This window comes from Cyprinodon tularosa, unplaced genomic scaffold, assembly GCF_016077235.1.
Source record: "Cyprinodon tularosa strain WSP-4 unplaced genomic scaffold, ASM1607723v1 ctg683, whole genome shotgun sequence".
NCBI lineage: Eukaryota > Metazoa > Chordata > Actinopteri > Cyprinodontiformes > Cyprinodontidae > Cyprinodon > Cyprinodon tularosa.
The window spans coordinates 518,619-544,636 of NW_024039433.1; the positions used below are offsets into that span (position 1 = coordinate 518,619).

Sequence of the window (26,018 nt, forward strand, 5' to 3'; positions counted from 1 at the left end):
TGTAATTTTCAGCGACATCTAATGTCCAGACTGCAGACCTCAGCAACATGAACATCTCCCCCCCACCGCTTCTCCCCCCAACAGTACGGCGAGCGTTACAGGATAAAAAAAGTCATGAGGTTTGTTTACATAGATAATTTTACAGATAGTATTTCATTAGTCTGTGTAGGGTATAGATTTCAGTTAATCTCTCTCAACTTGCCGTAGTTACTTTCAAGCGTAATGGGCGATCTCGCAATCGCTAGTTTGTTGGCTCTGCGCTGCCGTAGCGCAAAGATTTCTGCCTCCATGGCTGCGAGACCCGCTCCTATGTAATTATAAATAAGGAATTCTAAGGCAACGCAAATATTAAGGTTAAGAGGCTGAGCTCGTAGATTATGATAAATAACATAGTTATGTATAATATATTACATTTCTGACTGTATATCCCTGTAATTATTACACACTGTAGCTTTAATATTAAGTGTGCCTCAGCACCCCCTTCAGTGTCCACTACATTGGATCAGTCCATTTGCTACACATGCTGAGAAAGGTCAAAAGAGACAGCAGCAAACCATTTGAAGGCTAATGATGAGAAGAGCAGTGTTGCCAGCTTAGCGCTTTTGTCACCATATTTAGCGACTTTTATTTGAAAACAGTGCCTTGTGCCAAATCTAGCGAGTTTTTTCTGCTACTGAAGACTTTGGCGACAACATATAAAAGCACCAAACTCTGCTCTCCAGAGTAAGTAGATTGGTAACCCCTCCTCCTGCTCTCCTCTATGTTGTCTACTGTCATGATTCATGCAGATATTATTTCATACAAATGAAAAAGGGAGAACAGATAATCACATCATGGCTTGTCTGTGGTGAAAAGAAGGACTGGGTTATTTACTTTTGCCGTCGCGTTTTTGAAAACACAGGAAGGAGCAATCAACTAAGTGAGCTTAGTGCTTGGAAAAAATCTTTCATTCCTTTTGAGACAGCATGAAAAGTCAGCTGAGTACAAAACATAGAGAGGAAAACAAGAAAATGGACAAGAAGAGAGGGACAAAAAAATAATAAATAATGAATGTCTATTCTATTAACATTTCTGTGTCTGTATAATAGGTCTGTTTTATGTGTTGTCCTCTCAATTCAGAGGGCCCTCTGCCTATCTCTGCCTAGGGCCCCAAATTTCCTATATCCACCCCTGCCTATGACTACCCAATTCTAGAGCCAAAGGCTGTATTTCTCATGAAAAAATAAAAAAAGACTCTGTAATTGTAGTCATTCTGTAGCAATCAGAGGTAAGCAAACATTGAGGAAACATAACCTCACTGAAAGGATTTTACTGCTCTGATACACATGGAGAGGCTACTGTGCTCACTTTCATTCTATCTCTATTCTCCCACTCTGCAGAATCTGTTAATTCAATCTCTAACGTTATGTTCTCTCTGCTTTTCCTCATAGCTTCATCTAGTCTGTTCCTGTTTGGCTGTGACACCATCCTGGAGAGAAATAGCAGCTGTGCTGCTGCCATCGACACATTTGTTTGTAGATGTTGGAGATCAGCCTGTTTTTCAGTGAAGTCCTGTTTCTTTGACTGTGACTGGCTGGATGTGCTCTCTTCGTCCTCTCACAAGGGAGTTGGCTCGGAGCTCTTCTACCTGGCTGTGTGTTCCCTCCGTGGGGCCGCCTCTTAAAGTTGCTTTTAGTGTAAGCGGCAGATGGCCGCTTACACTAAGCTGGAGGTTTCTTCGTATTAAAAGGGAGTTGTTCCTCTCCACTGTTGCCACAAGCATGCTTAGTGTGACGGATTGCATTTCAGTCAATGAGTTGATACAGTCAACTGGTTTTCCTTAGATAGAAAACTTTGAATCAATTTGACTGGATGATCTGATGAACTGTAAAGTGCCTGTGTTGTGAATTGGTGCTATGTAAATAAATTGAATTGAATTACTGTGTTGTTTTAAAATCTAATTGGAAAATGAAGTTATTTTAGTTATTATAATTATTTTCATGCAAAACAAGAATAAAAAACAACAACAAAAAAAATACAATTTTTAATGGTTTAAAAGTGTGCTGACCTTGACATGAACTGTTTAATAAAATTACAGAAAACCAAAACAGGAGTTTTTTGTTCTGCTTTTTAATCAATAGGCTTGGAAACAGGATTACAGAAACAACATGCCTGTGAGCTGTAATCCTGTGGCTAGGCGGGAGCAAAGTCCAACAGCGGTTTAAACTCAGGCACTGATCCACCTGATAGAATGTAAAACTGGAATTTCAGAATCAGTTTTCTTCTGATTTAAAACGCTTTATAAACGCACTTCCCATAGAACTTGCGAAGGTTTTTGTTTAGTTTAATTGGAACTCTCCCTATGGAAAATGTTAAGGGAAACGTGTGGGGGCGTTTCCCTGCTCCAGACCCCACCTGTCAGGTAAAAACTGCTAGGTGAAGGTGTCCACACTGATCCAGCGGCGCCATGCAGTCGCCGGCCACGGATTCTCCTGTCAGGCCGGGCTTCCACAGGGTGGAGATCCAGAATACCACCTGGGATGTCCCGGACAGGTACTCGGCGCTGCAGGCGATTGGCTCCGGAGCTTATGGGACAGTGTGGTGAGTTTACCCTGGGAGGATGCGCAATACTAAACAGCTAAGATAAATGATCCAATTTTTCTCTCTCTCTCTCTCTCTCTCTCTCTCTCTCTCTCTCTCTCTCTCTCTCTCTCTCTCTCTCTCTCTCTCTCTCTCTCTCTCTCATATTATAACAAATATAAAAATAAATCTTGAATATTCTGGAGTTACCTTTCTATAACTGACATTATTCAGATTCTGTAAGAAAACAAACTGAGCCACAGCCGCTTTAATGTTTAGATTGCTAACCAGTCTAAACATTAAATATTCTCCACTAATTTTCTGTAGTTTTATATACGAGTTTTATATATGTGTGCTTTGAAGTACCAAGTTTAGTGTATCTTGGTATATTTTTATTCTTTTTGTTTTTACTGTCAATTTGGAAATTGTTTTATGTTAAGGGTGGATAAAAATATGAATGTTAGTTGATTTTTAAGAGTAGCCAATAATACCCAGAACGATTTACTTCTAATCTGTTCAAGTGTTTGATTGAGGGCAGGTATAAATTGTTTGACATCCTAAATATTTTTCTTTAGGCTGTGTTTTAGGCCTTAAAAGCACCTCCCACTGCTGTACACTCAAGAGGCCCACATCCAGTGTTTTGCTAACAGAAACTGTTTTTGTCTGCCTGAAGCAAACCAGCAAGTCAATGCAGGTTCTTTGAAATTATAAGAATCTTCTAACACAAACATTCGAAAGGATAGGCAGGAATTTAACTGTCCAAGATACTGTTCTTTCTATTTATTACCCAGTGATGGAACAGAGATGCTGTTCAGGGATTATCATGTGTGATCACTGAAATTCACCTTAACAATGTTGTTGTTTTTACTCCTTTATATCTGTTACATAAAGTCTAATTGTAAAAAAAAAAAAGAAAAAAAGGGGACTTTTTTTAGGAAGCATGCATAGCCTAATTAATAGAGTTGAACCGCTACCAGTATGGGACAGTCCCCGATACTGCTCTAAAATGATGGTATCGATATCGGCAAGTACCGACAAATAGGGCACAGATACCATTTTGAGAGCCAAAAGTTTGTTTTTCACCCATTCCATGTAGGCAATAAAAAGTTCTACTGGATTCACTTTGTATTAGTCTTTTTCCTGCTTCACAAAGGTAGGCAGCAGCTTGACAAAGCCACGATGGCAATTATTTTACATCCAAGTAGTATGCAGTTCTTCATATATACAAACATTATTTACAAACAGATGGTATCGGTATGGTATCAATATCGGCCGACACTGCACAGCCACGTATTGGGGAATTGTATTGGGGCAAAAAAATGGCATTGGCACAACACTACTAATTAATATAGTCTATTGACCTAAAGCAATATAGATGGTATGGTCGTTTTATGTCAGGTACGCCGGTCATTGACCTTGACCAAGGCACCTTACAGTAGAACTGCAGTCAGTCCCTGGACTGGCATGGCTATCACTGCTCCTACATAGCTAGGGACAAATAGAGAGGACAAATGTCCCACTGGGATCAGCTTCTTAGTCATGGTAGGCCACTTCCTTGATGTTATTTATTTTCCTCAGGCTACTTGTAAGCCCACAGCCTGCAAAATGTTGAAAGGGTAATGTTATTGCCATTACTGTTAATGTATACCGTAGCAGAAATTGTACAAATTCAGTAACACACAACATCACAGGGGATTGTATGGGGGTGGGGGGGGTAAGAAGGGGGATGCCATCCCTTCTCACCCCTCCTCAACTTGAGTACTGGTTATTAGTGTTGCACCAATACCGATACCAGTATCGGATGGGGCCGATACTGATACTGCCCTAAAATGGTGGTATCGGTATCGGCGAATACCAACAAATAGGGCACCGATACCATTTTGAGAGCCATAAGTTTATTCAACTATTGTCACCCATTCCAGGTAGGCAATAAAAAGTTCTACTGGATTCACTTTGTATTAGATTTTTTGCTGCTTCACAAAGGTAGGCAGCAGCTTGACAAAGACATGATGGCAATTATTTTACATTATTATGGTATCGGTATCGGCCGATACTGCACAGCCAGGTATCGGGTATCGGTATCGGGGTCAAAAAATGGCATCAGCGCAACACTACTGGTTATACATACTATAAACAAATGGCATGTCTGATTGATTTTTCTCTGATTGAATTTTGTTGCTGATTGTTCTTTTTCAATCACAAATCAGCAAGATTAGATCAGATTTGCTTCTTTCAGTCAGCATGTTTTTAGTTTTCATCCTTATCAGGGATCAACAATGAGTTAAAGACAAAAAACTTTCAGTAAGTTTGAGCTTTTCAATCCTGTATCAGAGAAAGTCATATGAGCTACTATGTAAATAAGACCATGTGTTTATTCTTGTCTAGCTCCGCCATTGACCAGAAGACAAAAGAGAAGGTGGCAATCAAGAAGTTGTATCGGCCTTTCCAGTCCCTCATCCATGCGAAGCGGGCCTACAGGGAGCTCAGGTTGCTCCGCCATATTCAGAATGACAATGTGAGGAACATGACAGGGAATGACAATGAGTCAGCATAAATTGAGTACAGTGCTGCTAAAAATAATTTCATTCTAGATTATTCTGTCTCTAAATTGTTTTAGATTACACATACATAATCTCAGACATACATAACCTTGGTAAAAAATTTTAAAAAAGTACTTGATAAATGATCATATCCTCTGTTTGTGACAAAACCCATCCAAAGCAATATCGATTTACTGTATAAAAATACAATTGGCTCAATAGTTTTGTTTTTGGTTATTCTTTTTTTAAGCCACAAAAGCCATAAAGGCCTGATTACTGCCTGATCTTTAGGATCAATGAATCAGCTCAATAGGTACTGTCCAACAATATGAAGTAGGCTTAAACTGGTTATTAGAAGAAGTTCAAGAGCAGATGAGACACACAGTTGTTTTCATCTATCCATTTGCATTAGGTTACAGAGGGTCTGAGAATCTAGCAAACCACAGTGAGAGGCATTATCTGCAAATGGAGAAAAAAGCAGGATTGTAGAAAACAGCCAATAAAATCTCAAACTCAACGCTATTTCTGACATTTTGAATTGAAATTGCTTCTTGGATGGAAAGAGAAACATCTTCAAACTTGTAAACAAAGTCCAGTGGATTGTTTTTAATTTTCTTTTTTGGAATGATTATGACCTGAATGACTGAGATCCTTCAACAGCAAGAAATGACATATATAGTAGCAGCCATTCAAAATGGCTCTTCCCAGTCAAACACCAGCCGAATGGCAGCCCACATCCCTCCAACTCCCATCGAAATGCCTTCCAACTTACAGCCACTGGAATGAACCCCTCTTGAAAGTATTTTTACTCTGACTCCACCCTTTCACAGAATTACAGTTACAATTTTGAACGGCTACTACTGTATTAGATGCTTTGACTGTACTACAGTTGTTTGTGCCAGATGGGCTGATACGAGAGTGTTTCAAGAATTGCAGACAGGTTTGAGATGACAGGCAGTAAAGCCTGAATTACTATTATTATATGCAAAATACTGCATCTAGGTGTACAGCTCCAGAAACCTTCAAGCAGATTGGTTATTCCTCCAAGCTACAAAAAGAAACCTGAGCCTTTATGTAAATCATTAAATTTACATCTAAACTGAGTGTAATCATGTTTATGGATTCATATACTTTTCTTTAAAGGTGATCTGCCTTCTTGATGTCTTTACACCGGACTCCTCCCTGGAGAAATTCCAAACCTTGTGAGTAGAGAAGTCCTGCCAGCTTGTTGATTTTGTCAGTGGTCCTGTCTGTGATTTATCCTCCACCTCTTTATTTTAGTGGGTAGATTAATTTGGATTTTCTATATTGTAATACTCTCTTGTTTTTATTTTCAATGAGCTGCTTTATATATACTGAATATCCGAAATTTCTGGTTTGGTTCTATGGATTTTTCTATATTTAATTTACCCTTTTCTTTCGTCCCTTGTTTGTCTGTTTTTAGTTATATGGTGATGCCCTATGTAGCCAAAGATCTGGGGCACATTATGAAGAACAGTAAATTATCCTTTCGCATCATCATATATCTTTTTTATCAACTCCTAAGAGGCCTGAAGGTGAGATGTTTGGATTCTTATCTTAAAATGTGTATATATTTTAAGCATTTCATTATGGTCCAGCTTTGGTGTGTAATACAGAGTATCATGAGCTCATGCTGAACATTTTTGCTAATTGATGATGCACATGTACATGCCCCTTTAAATAAGTGTATTGATCATACTTCTGAAAATACAAAATTAACAGCATCCCTTAATCTTTTTCAGATTTCTATCAAGACCCTTAGGGTTTTGTTCCAATGTTTTTGATAAACAACATAAACAAAGCAAAGTAGTGCAGAGTGGAATCTGGTTAGCTTCAAACTTTTTTAACAAAATGTCTTCTTGTCATTTTTAGAAGAGGCCAGATTTGTGGGATTTATAAATTTTACACTTAGATTTGAAACTCCAAAAAGTAGCCCGTATTTTTATTATAAGAGTAAGGGAGACTAGAAGTCCTTGACAATTTTTGTTTCAGATTTTAATGTAAAAAGCCCAAATATGTATCAGTTTGCTTCTATTTCATAGTTAGCACTCGTTTAAGTTTTAAGCAACATGAAATGTCAATATTTCTCAGCTTAAGCAAGTCTGAACCAAGTCCAACCAACAAAAAGAAGCAGCAGCAGTACAAGGTGGAACATGTACAGAGGTGAAAAAAACAGCAACAAAAAAAACCTTTAACTGGCTTCCAAGATAACTACGATAAAGGTCATCTCTGGGTAGAAACAAAAATCTTGTGAAACAGAACAGAAACTAAGTTTAAGGTGTGAACCAAAACTGTATTGCTGTTTATCTCATTACTATTTTTTTCACATTTCCCACAACATGAAGTCTGTATGACACTTTAATTTGAAATCATCTCATTCTGACAATAAAATTATTCGTCAAAAGATGATACAAGTGACAGCCTTCCTCTGAAAGATGAAGCACAATTTCACAATCAAAATAACTTTGTTCAACAAAGAAAGGAAGCTATTTTCTTTGTTTCTGTTTTCTTTAAAGAAAGCTTTAAAACTTGTAGCAATGCCTTTTGGACAAGACAAGCTTTCTGAAAAGATTTCCATCTGTTTTAATCAGCTTCATTTTTTTTAAGAAAAGCATCCCTAAAGCATGATGCTGCCATGACTGCGTTTCACTCATATTAGCAGCATGCATCCTTTCACTGTGGCCCTCTACATGAGTTGTATCAAAGTGAACCAGAGTTAAATATATGAAGTGGAGGGGAATATAACTAATGAATCTTAGGACACAAAGTTGCAATTTACAGGAATGGGTGGTTTAAATACTTGTCTTGAAGATAATATATGGGTTACTTCTACAGCTATACACTCAGGAAAACATTTAGCTGGTTGTTTTCTGGTTGCTTAACCATGTCTTCTGAGCTTATCTGAACCAATGACTCCTACTGGGCTTAAGTTTGGTTCTGGGTTCTTATGAAACTTCCAGGATTAATTATCAATATAAACAGAGTTGTTAGTCCAGACACTGCTGGAAAGGTTCAGTATTATTGATAACTGCTCTTGAAATTGTTTTCTGGAGCCCTAAAGTCTTAAAAAGTGCTTTTCTACACCCCCCAGACCCACACATGTCAATATTGGGTTTAATTCTCCTCATTCTTGAATGTCTTTGGATTGGTGCATAACATGTTGCTTTATAAGTGCAGGGCCGTGCAGAGACCACTAAAGGGGCAGGTGCTCAAAAAAAAAAGGGCACATCTTATCGCATTTTAGGACAGAATATTAACAAAGTCACATAGCTTTCAGAGTTTAATGAACAATGATAAATCACAAAATTGTGAGACATACAATCAAAGCTAAGGGAAATCTCTACATAGAACATAGAACTATGCATATGTAAAATATTTTATTAGTAATTTCTTTCTGCAGGTCTATTTTGTTATAGGAAAGTATTACAATATTCAAACCTGCAATTTAGCCAAAGATGTAAATCAGAGCTGGACCACCAGACATATTTTGTCTTTACAGAATTAAACTGTTAAAAATGCATACAAGGGCACAATGCAACCTTTTAGTGTACTGTAATCTATAAAAAAGAATGTCTGCCTGGTTTGCTGTACTGACAGTGGAGATGGAGACGGTCCATTCAGAAAAGCAGAGCTGCTGCATCAAACTTTAACGTGGAACTGCAGAAAAAAAAGAACAAAACAAACATTTTATTAATGCATGTCACCATGAGAAAAGCCTACTCTGTTTGTGTCTTAGTGTATTTTGTAAGTACCTATATACATTTTCTTCAATCTTTCCTCTTCGTTTTTTCTTGTCAGTTTCTCTTTTCTTTTTTTCCTCATTGTCTCATCTTTTCTGTGTTGAGTGAAGGTCAATGTCTTATTTATTTCAGTCTCTTGCCTTTCTTTTTCCCCCAAACTAAATCCAAGATTATGATCCAAAAACGTATTTTCCGTCATGGTGATTTAACTGTTTAAAAACAAATTTCCATCTTTTAAGCATTTTTGCTATTTTTGTTCTCTTTTGTTCACAGCAGCAGTTTTCTGTTAGCCATGTCTTTAAAAATGTTAACCTCACTGTGAATGATTGGCACATCCTTCTCGATTGCCAACAAAAGAAGGTCTGACAACCAATCCTCCTTGCATAAGCTGCGCAGTTTTGTTTTCACCAGCTTCATACATTATATCTATCATATATCTATCATGGTAGTTCTGGATGAGTTCTCCTTTAAGATACATTTACCTAACGCTAGAATAAATGCAATCTACATCATGCAGCAAAGGAAATTAGAAAATCAGCCATATATTCATTATGGAGATGATAGGTTTTTGACGGGCGATGTGCCCCTATTGCATAAGTAATACTGAAGAATGTCCTACTATCATTAACGACACAGGGAAGCTTTTTAGTTATCTTGCTTTGCTAGCAAAGTCATTAGCTAGCAGCTAGCTCATAGCACAAGAACAACAGCCTAATGTCTGTATGATAAAAATACTGAATCGATAGATAAGAACAGCTTTTCCTCACCTGGCTGTCTCCTCCCGCTCAGTAGTTCTTCAGAGAAAGAACTACTTTCCTCCGTTTAAACCGCTACTCTTTGCTAAAGTAGAGAAATTATACAACGTTCAAAGTTTTCCGTTGTCTGACAAGTAGGAAGCCTACTCCAGTATTTTCACCAAAAATTATGTTTTTTAATTCACAAAAAAACTGTTCTGTAATCATTACAGAACAGTTTTTTGTGAATTAAAAAACATAATTTTCAATGTAAAAGACTAAAAGCACAGAGTAAACAGTGTTTTAGATCAAACAACACTGCATCATCCATGGGGCTCATTTGGTTTCACTTACATGTCTATTCAGGTTGACATTGGAGAGGCGGTGCAGACTGAAGACATAGCCATCCGTCCGATCATGGTTGATCTTGCTTAGGGCCAAATGAGCAGCGGCCACAGTGTAATGTGGAATGTTCGCTACCTTTAGCTCCGCAGTTAGCCGCCTTATCTGACTGTGTGAGAGGCAAGTGCGTTGTCACCGGCAAAAGGTCAAAGGTAACAATGTGATCGGAGGGCTTATTGTATTGTTTTTCTTGCCAAAAAAAAGATAATAATAATAATTTCAGTACATGTGTCAAATAAATAATAAAAAAAAAAAAAAAAAAAAAAAAAGGGGACCAAAAGGGCACATTGGGATCATGGAGCAAAAGGGGCAGGTGCTCAAGCCCCCTTAGCCCCCCCCCCCTCTGCACGTGCCTGTATAAGTGTATGCCATGTTATCAGACATATTTATTTTTAACTAACATATTGGTTTAGGCCTGACAGTTGTAAAGAAGCGCAAAGTTTAGTTTCTCTCCTTTAAAGGTATTTTGCTGGAAATCTACCCTGCCAATAAAATCACAATATAATGCAAGTGCTGATGAAGATTCCCAATCATCCATGTCATAGGTATTCCAAAAAAGTTAAAAAATGATCCACTGGACTTTGTTTCCAAGTTTGAAGACATTTCTCTTCCCATCCAGGAAGCTTTTTCAATTCAAAGTATCAGAAGTCAAACTCAACACTATTTCTTACATTTTGAGTTGAAAAAGCTTCCTGGATGGGAAGCAAAACATCTTCAAACGTGGAAGCAAAGATCTTTTTTTTTTACTTTTTTGAGAACATATAATGGAAGGGCCAATTGAGGCTGTTGTACGTTTCTGAAAACTATTATTATTATTATTGTTGTTGTTGTTGTTGTTGTTGTTGTTGTTGTTGTTGTTATTATTATTATATTTAATTATATTATATCAGAGATATATCAGACATCTGTGTGTTTCCTGGACGGGACCGCGTTTTACAGCTGGTTTTTGTATCTATGAATATATTAAAAGTCACCCAGAAAAATGTCTTCTTATGCAGACATCTGCTCTTTATATTTGGTTTCAGCTGGATATCCTCTTAGTGTTGGAGAAAATGAAATTTTTTTTTTTTTTTTATTTCTCATCTGCTGAATTTTTCTTTAAAAATTTCAGACAATTCTTCTTTTTTTTGTTAGTTAAATACTTTGAATGCATTATAAATACATCTAACAGTATGCTTAAAGGAAGCCTGTCAAATAATCTGTTCCTTTTGCCATCCAACAGGAAAAATAACCCCAGATTGAAGTGAATGTGATTCATTTCTCTAAGGGGTTCCTTAGAGAGTCTCTAGTAGAATAGAGACTACTTTTCCTGCGGTCAATTTTTAACAGAAATCCTCACAATCACTATATACAGCAAACTCACAGTAGTGTGGTAATATGGATTTGCTTAAATCTCTGTTGTTCTCCCCTGCAGTACATCCACTCTGCTGGGATAATACATCGGGTTGGTATATCAGCCTTATTGTCTCACCTAAGAATAAATCAAGTTGATTTTAAACATATTGCTTTCATGTTACTATCAGTAAATAGGCAAATAATGTTGTTCCTGTTCTTTCTAGGATCTCAAGCCGAGCAATCTTGCTGTGGGTGAGAACTGTGAATTAAAAGTAGGTTCTAAAAAGCATACAGAGGTTTGACAGACAAATTGCTTGAAGATGTTCATACTTTCTCACATTATAACCATGAATGCACATGCATTTAATTGGGATTCAATGAAAAAAATTTCTTGCATTTAATTGTATGTCAATGTGATAGACTACACATAAAAAAGTTCATAATCACAAGATTAATGGAAAGAAGTACAGTTGGAAAGACTAAGATGCCACTGCAAACCTAGCTGGCCATGGCTGACTTTCTAAACAAGCAGCTATGATAGAAAGGAGCCAAGAAGCCCTTGGAGACTCTGAGATACTAGCAGAGAGAGCTTCAATCACACCACAATATGGTCTTTATAACAGAGGGAGACGTGGGAAGAAGTTACTTTACCTATGGAGTACGACCTTCAACATGCAGTCAGTGTTGTGTCTTTACTTCAACATAGTATATTAAAAATAAATCATCCAAGTCAGAGGTAAAATGAATGGGACTTTACTTAGTTTCACTTTAGTTTTCAATGTAACATATCAATGCACTGGCAGATAACCTATAGGTAAACTTAGTAGCTAGGGGAGTGGCTCAGCTGAAGCAAATAGATCCACTTTATATACTTCATCTTAAAATTGGTAATCCATCTTTTACTTTTCTATTTACTTAATAATTATAATCAAAGAAAAATCTTAAAGGAACATAATGGAATCCAATTTTAGCTTAAATGAATGAAAATGGAAAATAAAGTAAAGTAGTAGCATGAAGCCTTTTTTTTGTTTGTTATATTTCACTAAAGTGCAGTTCTAATATTCAAATTATTGGTCTTAACTGAACTATCCTTATTCTCAGATTCTGGATTTTGGTCTGGCGAGACAAACGGAGAGTGAAATGACAGGTTATGTCGTTACACGCTGGTACAGAGCACCTGAGATCATTTTCAACTGGATGCACTACAGTCAGACAGGTAATGATAGTACTATCCATCTCTATTAGTTTCAGATTAAACCTGAGATTTAAGTAAGACACAACACAATCTGTCAAATTAAACTTTTGTTAATAAATTTTATATCTTTTTAGTGGATGTCTGGTCGGCCGCCTGCATCCTGGCTGAAATGATTACTGGCAAAGTGCTTTTCCCAGGACACGACAGTATCCACATGTGTTATTAAAGATTTTTCAAAACTGAGAAGAAGGGCAGAAATGTGGTAGGACTGAGGTTTAAATTTACGGTGTCTAATTTTCAGCAACATTAAATGGTTAGGCTGTGGACTAAAGTGACATAAGCACTCCCCCCACTGCTTCTCTCCCTCTAACAATACCAGGGCCGACATTGTACACAGTGTCAATATTTGTATCACTTTTATTGTCAAATGATGAAGAGGTTTACAGTAAAGATACACGATCTGGATTTTGGGAACCGATCATCAATCACCAAAATCAGTGTCCACTGATGGATATTGCAGATCACAGCATCAAATCCATAAATTCTACAAAACTGTTGTCTTTTGCACATTGACGTTATATTATTAGGTATGAAAATTAGGAGATGAGAGAGTATCATGAACTGACCACTGTTTTAGTTGGCGGAGGGCAGAGAAGGAGGCAGCGGAAACAAGCTTTTTTCAATCAAATAGATGATAGAGAAAATAATAATAATGAATTAGGAAATGCTCATGTAAGCCATTTTACTTTAGCCCTAGAAGGACTGATATGTCATCCTTCGTGCAGCCAGGACACCGCCTTCTCTCCAATCTGTTTTCCCTGATGGTTCCTCTGATCCTCAGCTGTCCTCCTTCCGACTACTCCAATTAGCCTTTAAAGACTAGCCTCAGCCTGCCGCCACCTCTTTCTGCTCCGTCCCCCTGTTGGGCTTCTCCAATGTACTACTGTCCTCCTCCCGGCCAGCCTCAGCCACAGCTCCTGCCTCTGTCTTCCTGCTTTAATCATCAGCAGTTAGCCTCTATAGCTGGGCCAGCTGTAGCCTCTCTGCAGGCTTCTCCGAACTACCGCTGTGCTCCTTCATTCTCATCCTGAGCTAGCACCAGCAAGCTGCCTCTATCAGTGTGGAGTATGAGCAGAACAACTGGCCATCTCGTCCCGGTTCTGATGCTCTCTCAGCTGATGTGCTTGCACTGATTACCCACTGCCACTGGCTGAACTCCAGAACACCATCTCCCCTTACCTCTGTTGTCCTGCTGATACGTTTTGGGCACTGTGACCAAAACAAACATTGACAAAGCAAAGGAGAAAGATGTGTGTGTAATGAAAACTAATCAAAAATGCACGACTGGTGTTTGAAATCGGTCATCTTCATACTGACCGACCAGTTGCCAGTGGTGGCCAGTGCAAGTCTACTTTGCATAAATTATATAAAAAAATTTATCATATTAGTCTTTGTAGGATACAGATTTTAGGTATATAGGTGTAACTTGAAGCAATCACATTGGAGGGTAACGGTGAGCTCTGCAGTCACTAGTTTGTTAACTCTTTGCTGCCTCCATACCTCCACCCGCTTCTATGTCATTATATTTCTAAGGCAACACAAATGTGAAGATTGAGACTTTCATTTCGTCGATAATGATACATAACATACTTATGTGTAATATATTACATTTCTGTCATAAATTCCTATAATTATTACACACTGCAGCTTTAACTTAAATAATCACAATTTTAAAGTCAACCTATGTACAGTTATTTTTTGCATTTGGCTTTGACCTTTAACTTCCACACTGTGGTTTGGTTTTATGCGGTTTGTTTTTAAGCTGATAGATGGTCCTGGTTTTCCTTAACCTAAGCGTTCAGGTATTGATCAGCTGAAGAAGATCCTCCATCTGACAGGAACGCCAGACTCTTCCCTTGTGCAGAAGATGCAGAGTAAAGATGTAAGTTGCTTTTTTTTACTTTTGCAGACTGCTGTAGCATTTTTGAAATTGCATTAAAGTACATATGCAGATAAATTTGCTTGCTTTGGTCAAGATTTGGAAAAAAAAAACCTTTTGAAATATTTTTTTTTATAGTCAATATCTTGAATCTCGCATTAAAGACCTTAAAAACAATGTACTTTTAATTCCAGTATATTTATCCAGTAATGAAAACAGTCCCTCATTATTTTTTGAACATTAGACTAGATCAGGGTTCCTCGTTTCTGGCCATTGAGGTCTGGTGTCCTAAAACTGTCAGATGATGGCTGATTTACCTCCTCAGCATGCACTCAAGGGCTCCTTCTGAATTTCTAAAATTGTAGCTTCTTCCTCTTGTTCCTAGCTCCTATCCCTGCACCTTTCAAGGGGTGAGCAGTAAGAACTCTATCCAGGGTATCAAAGTATCTCTGGACTGTTTTGCTGAATCTGGACAACCTAGACCTCTACAAACTTCTGGGTTGGACAAGCACATTAACGAGATTTGTCAAAGGACGATTATAGCCTTCCAAAAATCAAATAAAATAAAAGTAACAAAGAGTAACAAAAATGTAAACAAATGGCTGAGGCGCTTATAAAACCAAAAACATATGAAGAGGTATAGAATAGAATAGAATAGAATAGAATAGAATAGATTTACTTTATTTATCCCAAGCTGGGAAATTGTAGTGTAGCAGCAGCTTTACACATAGTGACAGTCACAACACAATAAGATAAAGAAAAAGTAAAAAATCACATAACATTCACACGTATTTACATTATAAAAGTACAGTGAACAGTCCTAAGGTGCAGTGAACAAATTATAATGTATTAAAAAGGTGTACAATAGCATGTATCACACAGTAGTAAGTGTGAAGATAAAAGTTATTTTTATTAATCATGTGGTTGTCCATCCTTTCACTTAAAGGATGGACAACCACTGTACAGCTGGTTGCTATGCTAACTGAACAACTGTTTGCTGTATTTTTTTAACCTACCTGTGTATTATGCATGGTGATCAATTTTAATTTCAGCCCACGTGCAAGAAAGGACATCAAAAAATAGAATTAGGAGTTTGTAGAAACTGATTAATTTACTGTAAAGAAGAATGACATTTTACAGGAAAAACGTCCACCTACATTCATTTAAGCTGAATTGTCAGACCTATCAATAATTTCAGCACTGGTAATTTGTCTTCGAACAATGTTTTATATGGACATAAATATACTCAAATCCTCCGGGATGAACATGTAGCAACAGTGGATATTGTCTTGTATTTTGTCATTGACCCTCCAGCAATCCCTCACACCAAGCCTACATAAAGCAGTTTCTTCCTTTTAACAGGAAGAACCATGCTTAGTGTGGACAGCTTTCGCCAAGGCTGACTGGGGTTTCAAAGAGATGGAGGCAGACAAACAAAACAAACATACAACCACTTATCCATAAAAATGTTTGTGTCTGAAACGATATTAGTAGAGTATCCTTATAGTTACAGTAGCACAATCCAGGAAACAAACAGTACAGGCAGACAAGCTCAGTTTTAATCTTTTTTTTTTGTCAAAAAAAAGATGAAAGAGAGCACACATGTAGTGAATCACAGTCCAATAGCCCATAGCTACGGCTAAGAGAGAAAAAAGACTCATGCAGAAAACAGACAGAAAACCGATCACATAAAATAGTTATCCTCTTAAGTTTAAAAACCACAAAACAACAAGGAATTGTACCGTAAGTGCAGTTTATAACACTTCTGTTTTAGAAAAAAAAAAAAAAATTTAACTTAAAAAAAATCCACAGATGGCGTTGTGACAATCACCTCTCAAGCCCTCAACCTGTAACTTTATTTACAAACCCACAACTTTTATTGCTCCGGTTTCCTTTTCTTTACAAGTAGTTCAGATTATATTCATATACATATGTATTATAAAATCTGTTATCATTACTTGCTCTAAGAAGGGTCTAAGTCGAAATCCGAGTTAGCAAACCCTTTTTACATGGAGGGTTGCCTATCTTCCACGTGTATGTTTGGACTCTTTCTCTCTGGCTACTCCAGCTTCCTCCAACAGTCCACCAACACAACCCTGGTGGTTAGTTGGTCTCTCTTGATTGTCTTTGATTATAAGTGTGTGCAATCTTATCCTTCCTTCCTTGTGATGGAAGGATGATCAGTCCAGGTTGTTTCCTGCTTCCAGGGGCAGATGGGCATATGCAGCACCCCCCCTTTATGGATGGATGGATGGATGGATGGATGGATGGATGGATGGATGGATGGATGGATGGATGGATGGATGGATGGTGTTCTACTATGAATAAAGATGGATTTATCATAGGTTTTTTGCCCCATCTCCATCAGAGCATTCATCTGTTTTTTGCTTTCTGTTCTGTTTCAAATTATCGCGTCATTGCTTTCATTTTATCTCCAGGCTCAGTCATATGTGCAAGGTCTCCCTTCACAGAAGAAGAAGAATTTTAAAGAAGTGTTTCCAACAATGAACGAGAAAGGTGAATTGTTTTTTATTGCCGACCTTACTTTAGGTGCAAATATGATAGCAGATAAATAATACTGATAAATAAACCCCTTTTCGACTGATAAATAAAAACTATTTGAACAGTACCACTGGTTCAGTAAATATTTGTTAAGTCTGATTGGTCATACTTGGTATTTTCTGATGCCTCCAGCTGTTAGCCTTTTGGAGGGGATGTTGCTGCTGGATCCAGAGAAGAGGCTTACGGCCAAGCAGGGACTTGCCCATCCATTTCTGACTGAATACCATGACCCAGACACAGAACCAGATTCAGAACCTTACGATGACTCCTTCGAGAGCCTTGAACTCGACGTTGGAGAATGGAAGAGTAAGTCTTAATGACCTAAAGACTTAGCTGATTTATATTCTGAGGTACCTTTACTAGGGTGACCAAATGTCCGTATATCCCGGGACATATCCGTATTTCACGTCCTGTCCCGGGCATCCCGGGGTTTTTTTAGAAAGTGAGGAAATGTCCAGATTTTTTCGACGCTGCGTGTGACGTAATCCCTGAGCCGCGTCAGTGCGGACAGCCCTGTTCTTAATCAGAGGCTCTGTTCGAAATCCTGGGCTGCATCCTCCAAGAACGCGGTCTACCTAGACTGGATCCTTCGATGTCCTTGAAAATACGGAGGCCGGGAGAGTTTTGGCTGTAAATTCGAACAGGTCCACCCTTCGGCGGGTTTTACCGCCGTATGCTCTGTTGCTTAGCAACCGTGAAAGTTGACACACAAAGCAGGAAAAGAATGAATACCGAGGTTTTCAAAACTGTTTGTTTATTTATTTATTTTTTTTAAAGTTAAAGTGAACAAAGACTACACTCACAAAAATCCAGAGTGGAATAAAGGTTCCAACCACCGGGAGCAGGAACAAATAAAATCAAATGTAATGATAGAAACCTTAGTCATTTAAACAACCTGCTGCACATCTCTGATGTTGCTGCTATTTTCAAATATCCATCACTGTAAAAATGTCCATAGCTGCATATTGGTTATTAATTCTCCAGTTTTATATTGTTAAAACACTTTACAGAATTGTATTGTTTATATTTTAACTCTTCCCTATTATGTTATTTTTATACATTTTTCTAAGGTCCGAATTTGTGTGACAATTTTTAATAATCTTTCTGCTGCTGTAAATTTGCCCATTGTGGGACAATAAAGGGATTTTCTATTCCATAAAAGGGTTAGAAATATATAAGTAAATCTAAACAATGTATGTACAAAATATATCTGCAAAATCTCTAATATTCAAAATCAAAAAATACTTAGTTAAGCAGATTGTGCAAAACAGCAATAAAAAAATTAAACTCCTATCAGATTTATAGTTCCCACTCTGCAGATATATTGGAATCTGTCCTTAAATTACAGCCAAACCCATTTACACAGTAACAGATTAAAACCTTTAGATAAACCAAACATTACCGCCACATATCTGACTCTATAACCATTAAAACAACTATTTTCATTCATTTCAGACGGAACTATTCACAGAGTTGTATTATATTAAACTGAACTTCCAATTTTCACCACTGTTCGGGGCCAAGTAACATTTCCTCTGATCACGGAGCAAATCCCGATGATGAGACATTATTTCTTTCATTGTGCTATTTATTCATTCATTCATAAATACATTTTGAATAAAATTATCGTTTGTTATTGGAGTTATTGCTGTTTACTTTTACTGAAAAGCATTTTTAATAAATCATCTGTAAATATAATGTTATTGTAGGATTACGTAGGCCTACGTTAAGTGAGTGCATGCCACAGACATCTCTATGCATGGGAACAGAGATCCCCCCCACCCTCCCCCCTCCCCCTCAAGGTGTCCTGGTTTTCCCAAATGAAAATATGGTCACCCTACCTTTACTGAGCTAAACTAGTGTTAATTTCGTTAACGAAAACTAAAAGAAAATATTTTCGTCAACAGACATTTTTCACCGAACGAAAACTAGACGAGACGAGACTAAAATCCAACTAATAAACAATAACTGGGAGTAAATCAGAAATAATTTTCGTAGACTAATAAACACCAGACAAAAAAGCAGTTCGGTAAATAAAGACTGGGCTAAAATCTATGGACATTTTAGTTCACGAACAAAGACGAGACGAAAATGACATATTATTATATGATATGGTTTTGTCAAATCCTGTCTCCTCCTCTGCCTCCTCCTTGTCAGCTCTTCCGCCATACACCCACTTTCAAACCTGGAGCGGGTGGACACAGAGTAGCCTACTCAACACATTGAGCAGACAGGAGCTGGGTTCACGGCGAGGCTGGCGACAGGTTAAATGTCAGAAATAGCATTGAGTTTGAGGCTTTATACACTACAACTTTATACACTAAGTCCAGTGGATTGTTTTTGACTTTATTTGGGGACCTAAGATAAGTTCTTTATTATGTTAAGGTTCATTGGTGCAAATTCCTGAAAGATGTCTTTCTATTTTCAGGTCTCATCCACATGGAGATCATGACTTTTGACCCCAGTAATCCAGGGCAGACCGCCATGTAGGAGTGTTGGGAGGGCTAACTGTGTGAAGTAGAAAGGTCAAGAAAAAGTAAAGAAAAGAAAAGCAACATGAATTGCTTTAACGCTATTTTTCTTTAAGTTAAGTTTTTCATGTAATATAATATGTAGTAGAGGCAGCGTTTATTGACACGGATGCCTGTTTAGTCATGGTCAAGAGGTCTGACTGTTGTTTTGATTTCTGACTGTTGTTTTGAAATATTTTAATAGCAAGTTACATACACATTTAAAAAAACGTTAATACATTAAATCTGTCTAAATCTTTCCTGTTTTCTGTCAGCTTGGAAAAGCAAAAATACTTCTGCTAAATGTAAAGAAAAATCAGATGTTTTCATATTCCTAGGTTTACAGACATTTCCTCAGTATTGAGTAGAAATTCCTCCTAAACTATAATTAAAACACTTTGGGTATCTTTCCACTGACTTCACCTCAATAGTTTGTTGGATTTTGATCCATAACTCCTAGAAGAACTACATATGCATCATCATCATCATCTATGGATCAAAATCCAATATAACGGAGTAAGGTTGGAGAGGTCCTTGCTCACATATCTTTTTAAGCAGCAGTATTTCAACAGGAGTATAGAGGTTTGTGATAGCCACTCCAAAAACACTCCATTTGTTGTCCTTAAGTTACCGTATTTTCACGACCATAAGGCGCACCGTACTAAAAAGGGCAGTCCCAGTTATGTGTGCCATTTCTGTATTTAACACACACATAAGGCGCACCTGACTATAGGGCGCGTTTTTTTATATACAGGTACATCTACTACCTTTAAATACCTCTACTGCGTATTTAAAAATACAGCAGGGGCAAAACTGAGTATGACTGTGCTTTATTCATGTATTTATTACAAAGTATTAATCAAACCTGGGAGCTGGCTGTGAGACAGACACATCGCAGATGACAGAGCTGTGATCACTCCTAACTTAACTTAAAATCCGGAATATGTTGCCTGCAGTTTAAATTATTTAGATGAAAAATACCTGCCAGCCACCGCGGTGAACCCGGAGGCTACCCAGCCCAGAGGCTGCTGTTGAAGGGATTTCTACTGTCGGCGCACCGCTGGTATGTGGGGGTCTAAGCGGCTCCGACAGAAATAGATAATCTGGATGAACTGACTGCAATTATTAAGTTTTCAGGTGGACTTTCTCACTTAAAAACATATTAAAACTACTTTATTCCCACTGATCACAGCAAATATAGCTGCAAGATTTAGATTATTTAGATGAAAAAACACCTGCCAGTCGCCACGGTGAAACCGGAGGAGACACGGCCCAGAGGCTGCTGTTGAATTAAGTTTTCAGGTAGAAAAATAGAGCAGGAGCAAAACTGAGTATGATTGTGCTTTATTCATGTATTTATTACAAAGTATTAATCAAACCCATCAAAGTCACCATCCTCTGTTTCTGAATTAAACAGCTGCGCTAAATCAGAAATGCCAATTTCCCCTTCTTCGCTGTCAGAGTCACTTTCCGTGCCGGGCGGCTCCTCAGAAATAATGCCGGCTTTTGCGAAAGCTTTAACAACAGAGCCAGCAGACACGTTAGTCCAAGCATCAACAATCCATCCGCAAACGGTGGCGTAACTTGCCCAGCGCTGCCTTCCACTTTTCATTAAACTGTGTCCTCCTTCTGTCATCCATCGCTCCCACGCCGCTCGCAGCCTTACTTTGAACGGCCGGTTCACACCGATGTCGAGCGGTGGAAGTTCCTTTGTCAGACCCCCCGGGATAACAGCGTTCATTTGATTCACCTTTTTTTTCACATCGGCTGTGAGATGGGCACGCAGTCACAGATTAACAGCGATGGTGATGCGTGGAAAAAAACACCTGGTCTCCTCACATACACCTGCCTCAGCCTCTCTTTCATCATCTCCTCATCCATCCAGCCTTATTCATTTGCCTTAATATCATATGTCATCAGAGCGATGTGTCTGTCTCGCTGTCAGCTCCCAGATCAGCTTCTCTGATTGGTTGATGCGGCGCGTCCAGCAGCAAAACTTTAATTTTTCCATCTCGAGCAGCAGCAGCGCGTTGGCAGATGCTTAAACGCTCCCGACGTGCAGCGCCTGCTGCTCAAAACGCGCTGCAGGACCTTTTGCTGCGCCTATACGCGCGTCAACCATTGACTTTGCATGTAAACACGCTGCTTCAGCTGCACCTGCTGGGTCCGGTTCACACCGATGTCGAGCGGTTGAATAACAGCGAGCACAGCTTAATTTGTTTCACCATGTTTTTCACATCAGCTGTGAGATGGGCATGCATGGAATTACAGATTAACAGCGATGGTGATGAGTGGAAAAAAAACACCTTTCATCATCTCCTCAATGAGGTGGTCTCAAAAGTCGCAGTTACAACACACATAGGGCGCACCGCACCAAAGGGCGCACTGCACATTTTGAGGGGGAAAAAAAGACGTTTAAGTGTGCCTTATAGTCGTGAAAATACGGTAGTTAATGCAGCCATTTCCTTATGTTTTACCTTCCTGTTGCTTTATTATTCCCTTGTAACATTCTGTTTAACTTGATGCCATGGATTTTTAAAATGATCTTCTCATGGACTGCAGCAAAACTCTCAAACTTTACAGTGCAGTACAGTGCCTTTATATTCAGTACCTTTAGGCATTGCAAGGTGGCTTTTGACAAAAACTTGGATTTGGTTTCATTCCAAATTGACTTATATCCAGACATTTCAGTTCTTTTGCCAGCTGTGTTCTGGCTTTTTTAACCTGCCCTCACAATTTTAACCTGTTGCTGTTGTAAAGCAGGCTTTGCAATATTGGCAACAGGAGTTTCTAGAGAAACATGATTTTAAGGTCTTTGAAATATTATCAGGGTCTGTGATGAGAGGTTATTCTATCCATATCAATAATGGCTGTAGACCTTTATTTTTAACCCACATTTTGCCTTTCATATAAAATGCAAAGACTTCAACTAGTATATTAATAACATGATTACTGTCTTTTATACATAGCAGGCATCTCAGAACCTGCTACGTTTGCGAAAAGGTTTACAACACTTTTCACTACCAAAATTTAGGGCCACATTAGAGGACAAACCATTACCATTATGCAGCCCCTGCAATGTAAAGTTTGACTGCTGTTCGACTGTAGTTTATGTTTTTCATTTCAATCAAAGCCAACTTACATACATGGGTAATGGAACTGTCTAATCAGGATGAGGCTGACTTCATTCTGATTTATGTTTGTAATAGACCTACAGCACGTCTCACTCTGAAGCTGCTTAATATATATATTTTTTTCTGATTTTCATTAAATTTCATTTTCATCTTTGAAATATGTGTGTGTTTTTTTTTAGCATGTTTTGTTTTTTAAATAAATCTTGGTGGTATATAATATAGCTTGATGGGGTAAGTGGGAGGATAAATAAATGTTTGTCTGCTTTTGCACAACCTTTACCCCTGTTGTGATCCCTTATCACTGATGTAACCGGAACTATGCCCCTCTGAAGACACATCCCTCCGGCGTAGGTGTTAAAAAGACTAGCTTCCCATATTAGCGTCCTGTTTTGTCAGTGGCTGTGCCGCTAAAAGGATAGGCAAAGTGCTTCCAGCTGACGGCTACGCTATGTAGGAACCAAGTCTCTTGAGAAGTCTATGCTCGCTGGACCAAGTCCGACTGCCTTTTTCCTGCGATTCAGAAGGAGCTTCTAATCCAGCTCTACTAACCCCAGAACAACAGGGCCCACGATCGCTGTTCACCGAAGGAGCCATTAGAAGCCGCCAGACCATGACTACCTGAGACGGTGAGACAGAGCAGCGCCGAGGAGCTGCTATAGGCTGGGGCTATGAGCTAACCACCGTAGCTAAAACTGGAGATGTCTCGTAACTCACGGCTACCGTGAGTTATAAAATTAACCCTTTGCAAATTGCCTCTTATTGTTACATCGGATTGTTTGAGTTGGATGAACGGACTGGACTGAAGAGTGGCCTGCTAAGACCGAACCGAGCTGAAGGCCTTCCCTCCACCAAACCAAAGCAGTAACTTCACCTTTCCCCCTCCTTTTCATCTGAGGCTTAATAAGTGCTCTGCTTGGATGAGCTAGATAAAATAGATAGATGTGTTGGTGTTTTTATTTGAAATAAGCTGTCTGATTCAACTGCTGAAAGTTTTAAAGGTTCAACTGAATCCTAATGCTCACTACATATACTGAAGAAGTCACGTGTTGCTGAAGCTAACTGCTACATTGTGAGCGAACCCTCTTTTTGTTTCAGTTGGACACGATCAGAACCCCTGGGGCCAGCTAAGCTAACAGATCTTTCAGCCTCATCTTGACTTAATGCATTCCTTAGTCAGTATTCAGTTTTCACAATAAACTGAATGAAACTTCCCTATTTTTACTGCAGTTAACATTTCTGCGTCAGTGTTTATTCACATTTTGTCTGATGCTATTATAAGGGACTCTTTCAAATGCATTAAGCCTTAAACTTCAAACATTCCTTAGACTTTGAACAGACTCTTGAACCCCTCTTCCCTTTTTATTTCTTTAATTTTGCTTATTTTCAGTACTGTTTAGTGTTTGTGTAGTTGTTAGAGGTAGAGGTGATTGTAGCTAATAAAGGTACCATTGTATTTTAACCCGTGGACTTCACTCTTCTTTCAGTTGCATCCAAATGAACAGAGACACATTTATTTGGTTGGTGGTTAATTACGTTGCTGATAGCCATAGCCTAAATTACTAAATTGGTGAAAGACAACTGGATTTTTGACAGAGTCCAACCTTTTTAGTAAGAGGCTAAAACCCTGGTCAGTAAGAATATTAAATTTTTTATCATTCAACTGATAATAAATAACTAGTTTTTGTCATGATGGGTTTAAGGTTCTTAGCCCACATGCAGAACACAACGGAGGCTGGGTAAAAGTTTAACGGAGTTTATTGAAAATTTCACAAAACACAAGATAATGTACTGGGTCAGGAACTGGTCCGGGCTGGTTCACTGAAGTCTGCAGAGATGTGAAAGTGAAGTGAAAGCCCTTTGGGAAACTCCTGACACAGCACACACAAGTGAACACTGCACACCATGAAATTGCATTTATGCCTCACCCGTGCAAGGGGGCAGCCCTCAATGGCGCCCCAAGGGAGCAGTGTGGCGGGACGGTACCATGCTCAGGGTACCTCAGTCATGGAGGAGGATGGGGGAGAGCGCTGGTTAATTACTCCCCCCACCAACCTGGCGGGTCAGGAGTCGAACCGGTAACCTTTGGGATCCAAGTCTGACACCCTAACCGCTCACCCACGACTCCCCTTGATTTGATGATTTGATTAGATGATTTGATTAGGTTTGATTAGATGGCAGGCAGATGAGTTATGAGTCTTTGATAATTCAGGATTCTACCGTGACTGAGTCCGGGCTTCTCTTTGACAGAGAGAGGGAACCGTTGGGTCCAGAGATTGTTTGTTCAGCAGAGTTCAAGAGCAGCTGCAGCGTCTAGCTTCTGACTTTGAATGGCAGACCTTGATCAGAGTTTCCAGCTCTTCACTAAGAGCAGCAGGGGAATCCACATAGGAATCTTCAGGTTGGCTTACTAGGGCAGATTTGGCAGGTTAAGCTCATCCAGAGCTTCAGGCTAGAGACAGGTTTCCTGTGAGGCAAAAACAGAGGAGAGTTAAAATCTGATCTCTCTCAAGAGACAACTAAGATTCTTCAGTTTCAAGGCTCAGGTTGCTAACCAAACTAAGGTCAACACTGCGGCGTCGAAGCAAGGTCTGGCAGCTGGTTATAAAGGAGAGGTCTCCTGATGAGTATATGCATCTCAGGTGTGCTGGAAGACTCCAGCTCCAGGAGACCCACGGCGCACTCTGCTGGAGGAAGGTGGTACAGCTCCAGATTCCAACAGTACCCCCCTCTCAATGACCGCCTCTTGGTGGTCCAGAAGATGTCGACGGGAGGGAGCTCTCATATTCCTATGATCAGGGATGGATCGAGGATATAAGAGCCAGGAACCCATGTGCGGTCCTCTGGACCGTAGCCCTCCCAATCGACGAGGTACTGCCAACCGCGACCTCGTCGACGGGAGTCCACGATCCGGCGGACGGTGAAGGCAGGATGTCCATCGATGTCCAAGGCGGGTGGAGGGGAGTCGGATGGACAACTGGTTTAATCTGGGAGACATGGAACGTGGGATGGATGCGGAGACTCGGAGGAAGGTGCAGACGTACAGCAGATGGGTTGATAATCTGGGCTACCTTGTAAGGACCAATGAACTGGGGGGACAGTTTTCGAGACATGACCTTGAGGGGAATGTCTCGCGTGGACAGCCATACCTCTTGGCCTATAGAGTAGTCAGGGGCCAGGCGTCTCTTGGAGTCAGCGAAGCGTGTTGTAGAGACAGGTGAGCGGTTGAGGGTGGCGATGGTGTCCTTCCAGACCCTCTGACAACAACAGATGTGCTGATGGACTGAACGGACCGAGATCTCTCTCTCGTCTGCAGGGAAAAGTGGAAGCTGATAACCGAGAGATACCTG

General features: G+C 39.2%; 1 protein-coding gene across 2 annotated transcripts; it reads left to right on the forward strand.

Annotated features, from left to right (window-relative positions):
• The first annotated feature begins 2,260 nt into the window (after positions 1 to 2,260).
• Positions 2,261 to 19,573, forward strand: zgc:171775 (STKc_p38 domain-containing protein). Of its 2 annotated transcripts, none has more exons than XM_038267760.1 (12): positions 2,261 to 2,580; positions 4,945 to 5,074; positions 6,243 to 6,301; positions 6,544 to 6,655; positions 11,411 to 11,440; positions 11,556 to 11,579; positions 12,433 to 12,547; positions 12,661 to 12,732; positions 14,389 to 14,468; positions 16,904 to 16,982; positions 17,160 to 17,333; positions 19,456 to 19,573. In XM_038267760.1, exons 1-12 carry the CDS (start codon positions 2,447 to 2,449, stop codon positions 19,515 to 19,517), a joined length of 1,071 nt encoding a protein of 356 aa, XP_038123688.1. In that variant the 5' UTR covers positions 2,261 to 2,446; the 3' UTR covers positions 19,518 to 19,573. The 2 variants fall into 2 exon arrangements, with proteins under 2 accessions (XP_038123688.1, XP_038123687.1); XM_038267759.1 differs by having other exon boundaries at positions 2,268 to 2,580; positions 11,556 to 11,603.
• The last annotated feature ends 6,445 nt before the right edge of the window (positions 19,574 to 26,018 follow it).

Bases quoted from the DNA above. Each gene is read 5' to 3' on its own strand.
- zgc:171775 (XM_038267759.1), top strand. From the start codon at position 2,447: ATGCAGTCGCCGGCCACGGATTCTCCTGTCAGGCCGGGCTTCCACAGG. The intron at 2,581-4,944 runs GTGAGTTTACCC...ATTCTTGTCTAG, and splicing joins GGAGCTTATGGGACAGTGTG to CTCCGCCATTGACCAGAAGA. The intron at 11,604-12,432 runs GTAGGTTCTAAA...CCTTATTCTCAG, and splicing joins GTGAGAACTGTGAATTAAAA to ATTCTGGATTTTGGTCTGGC.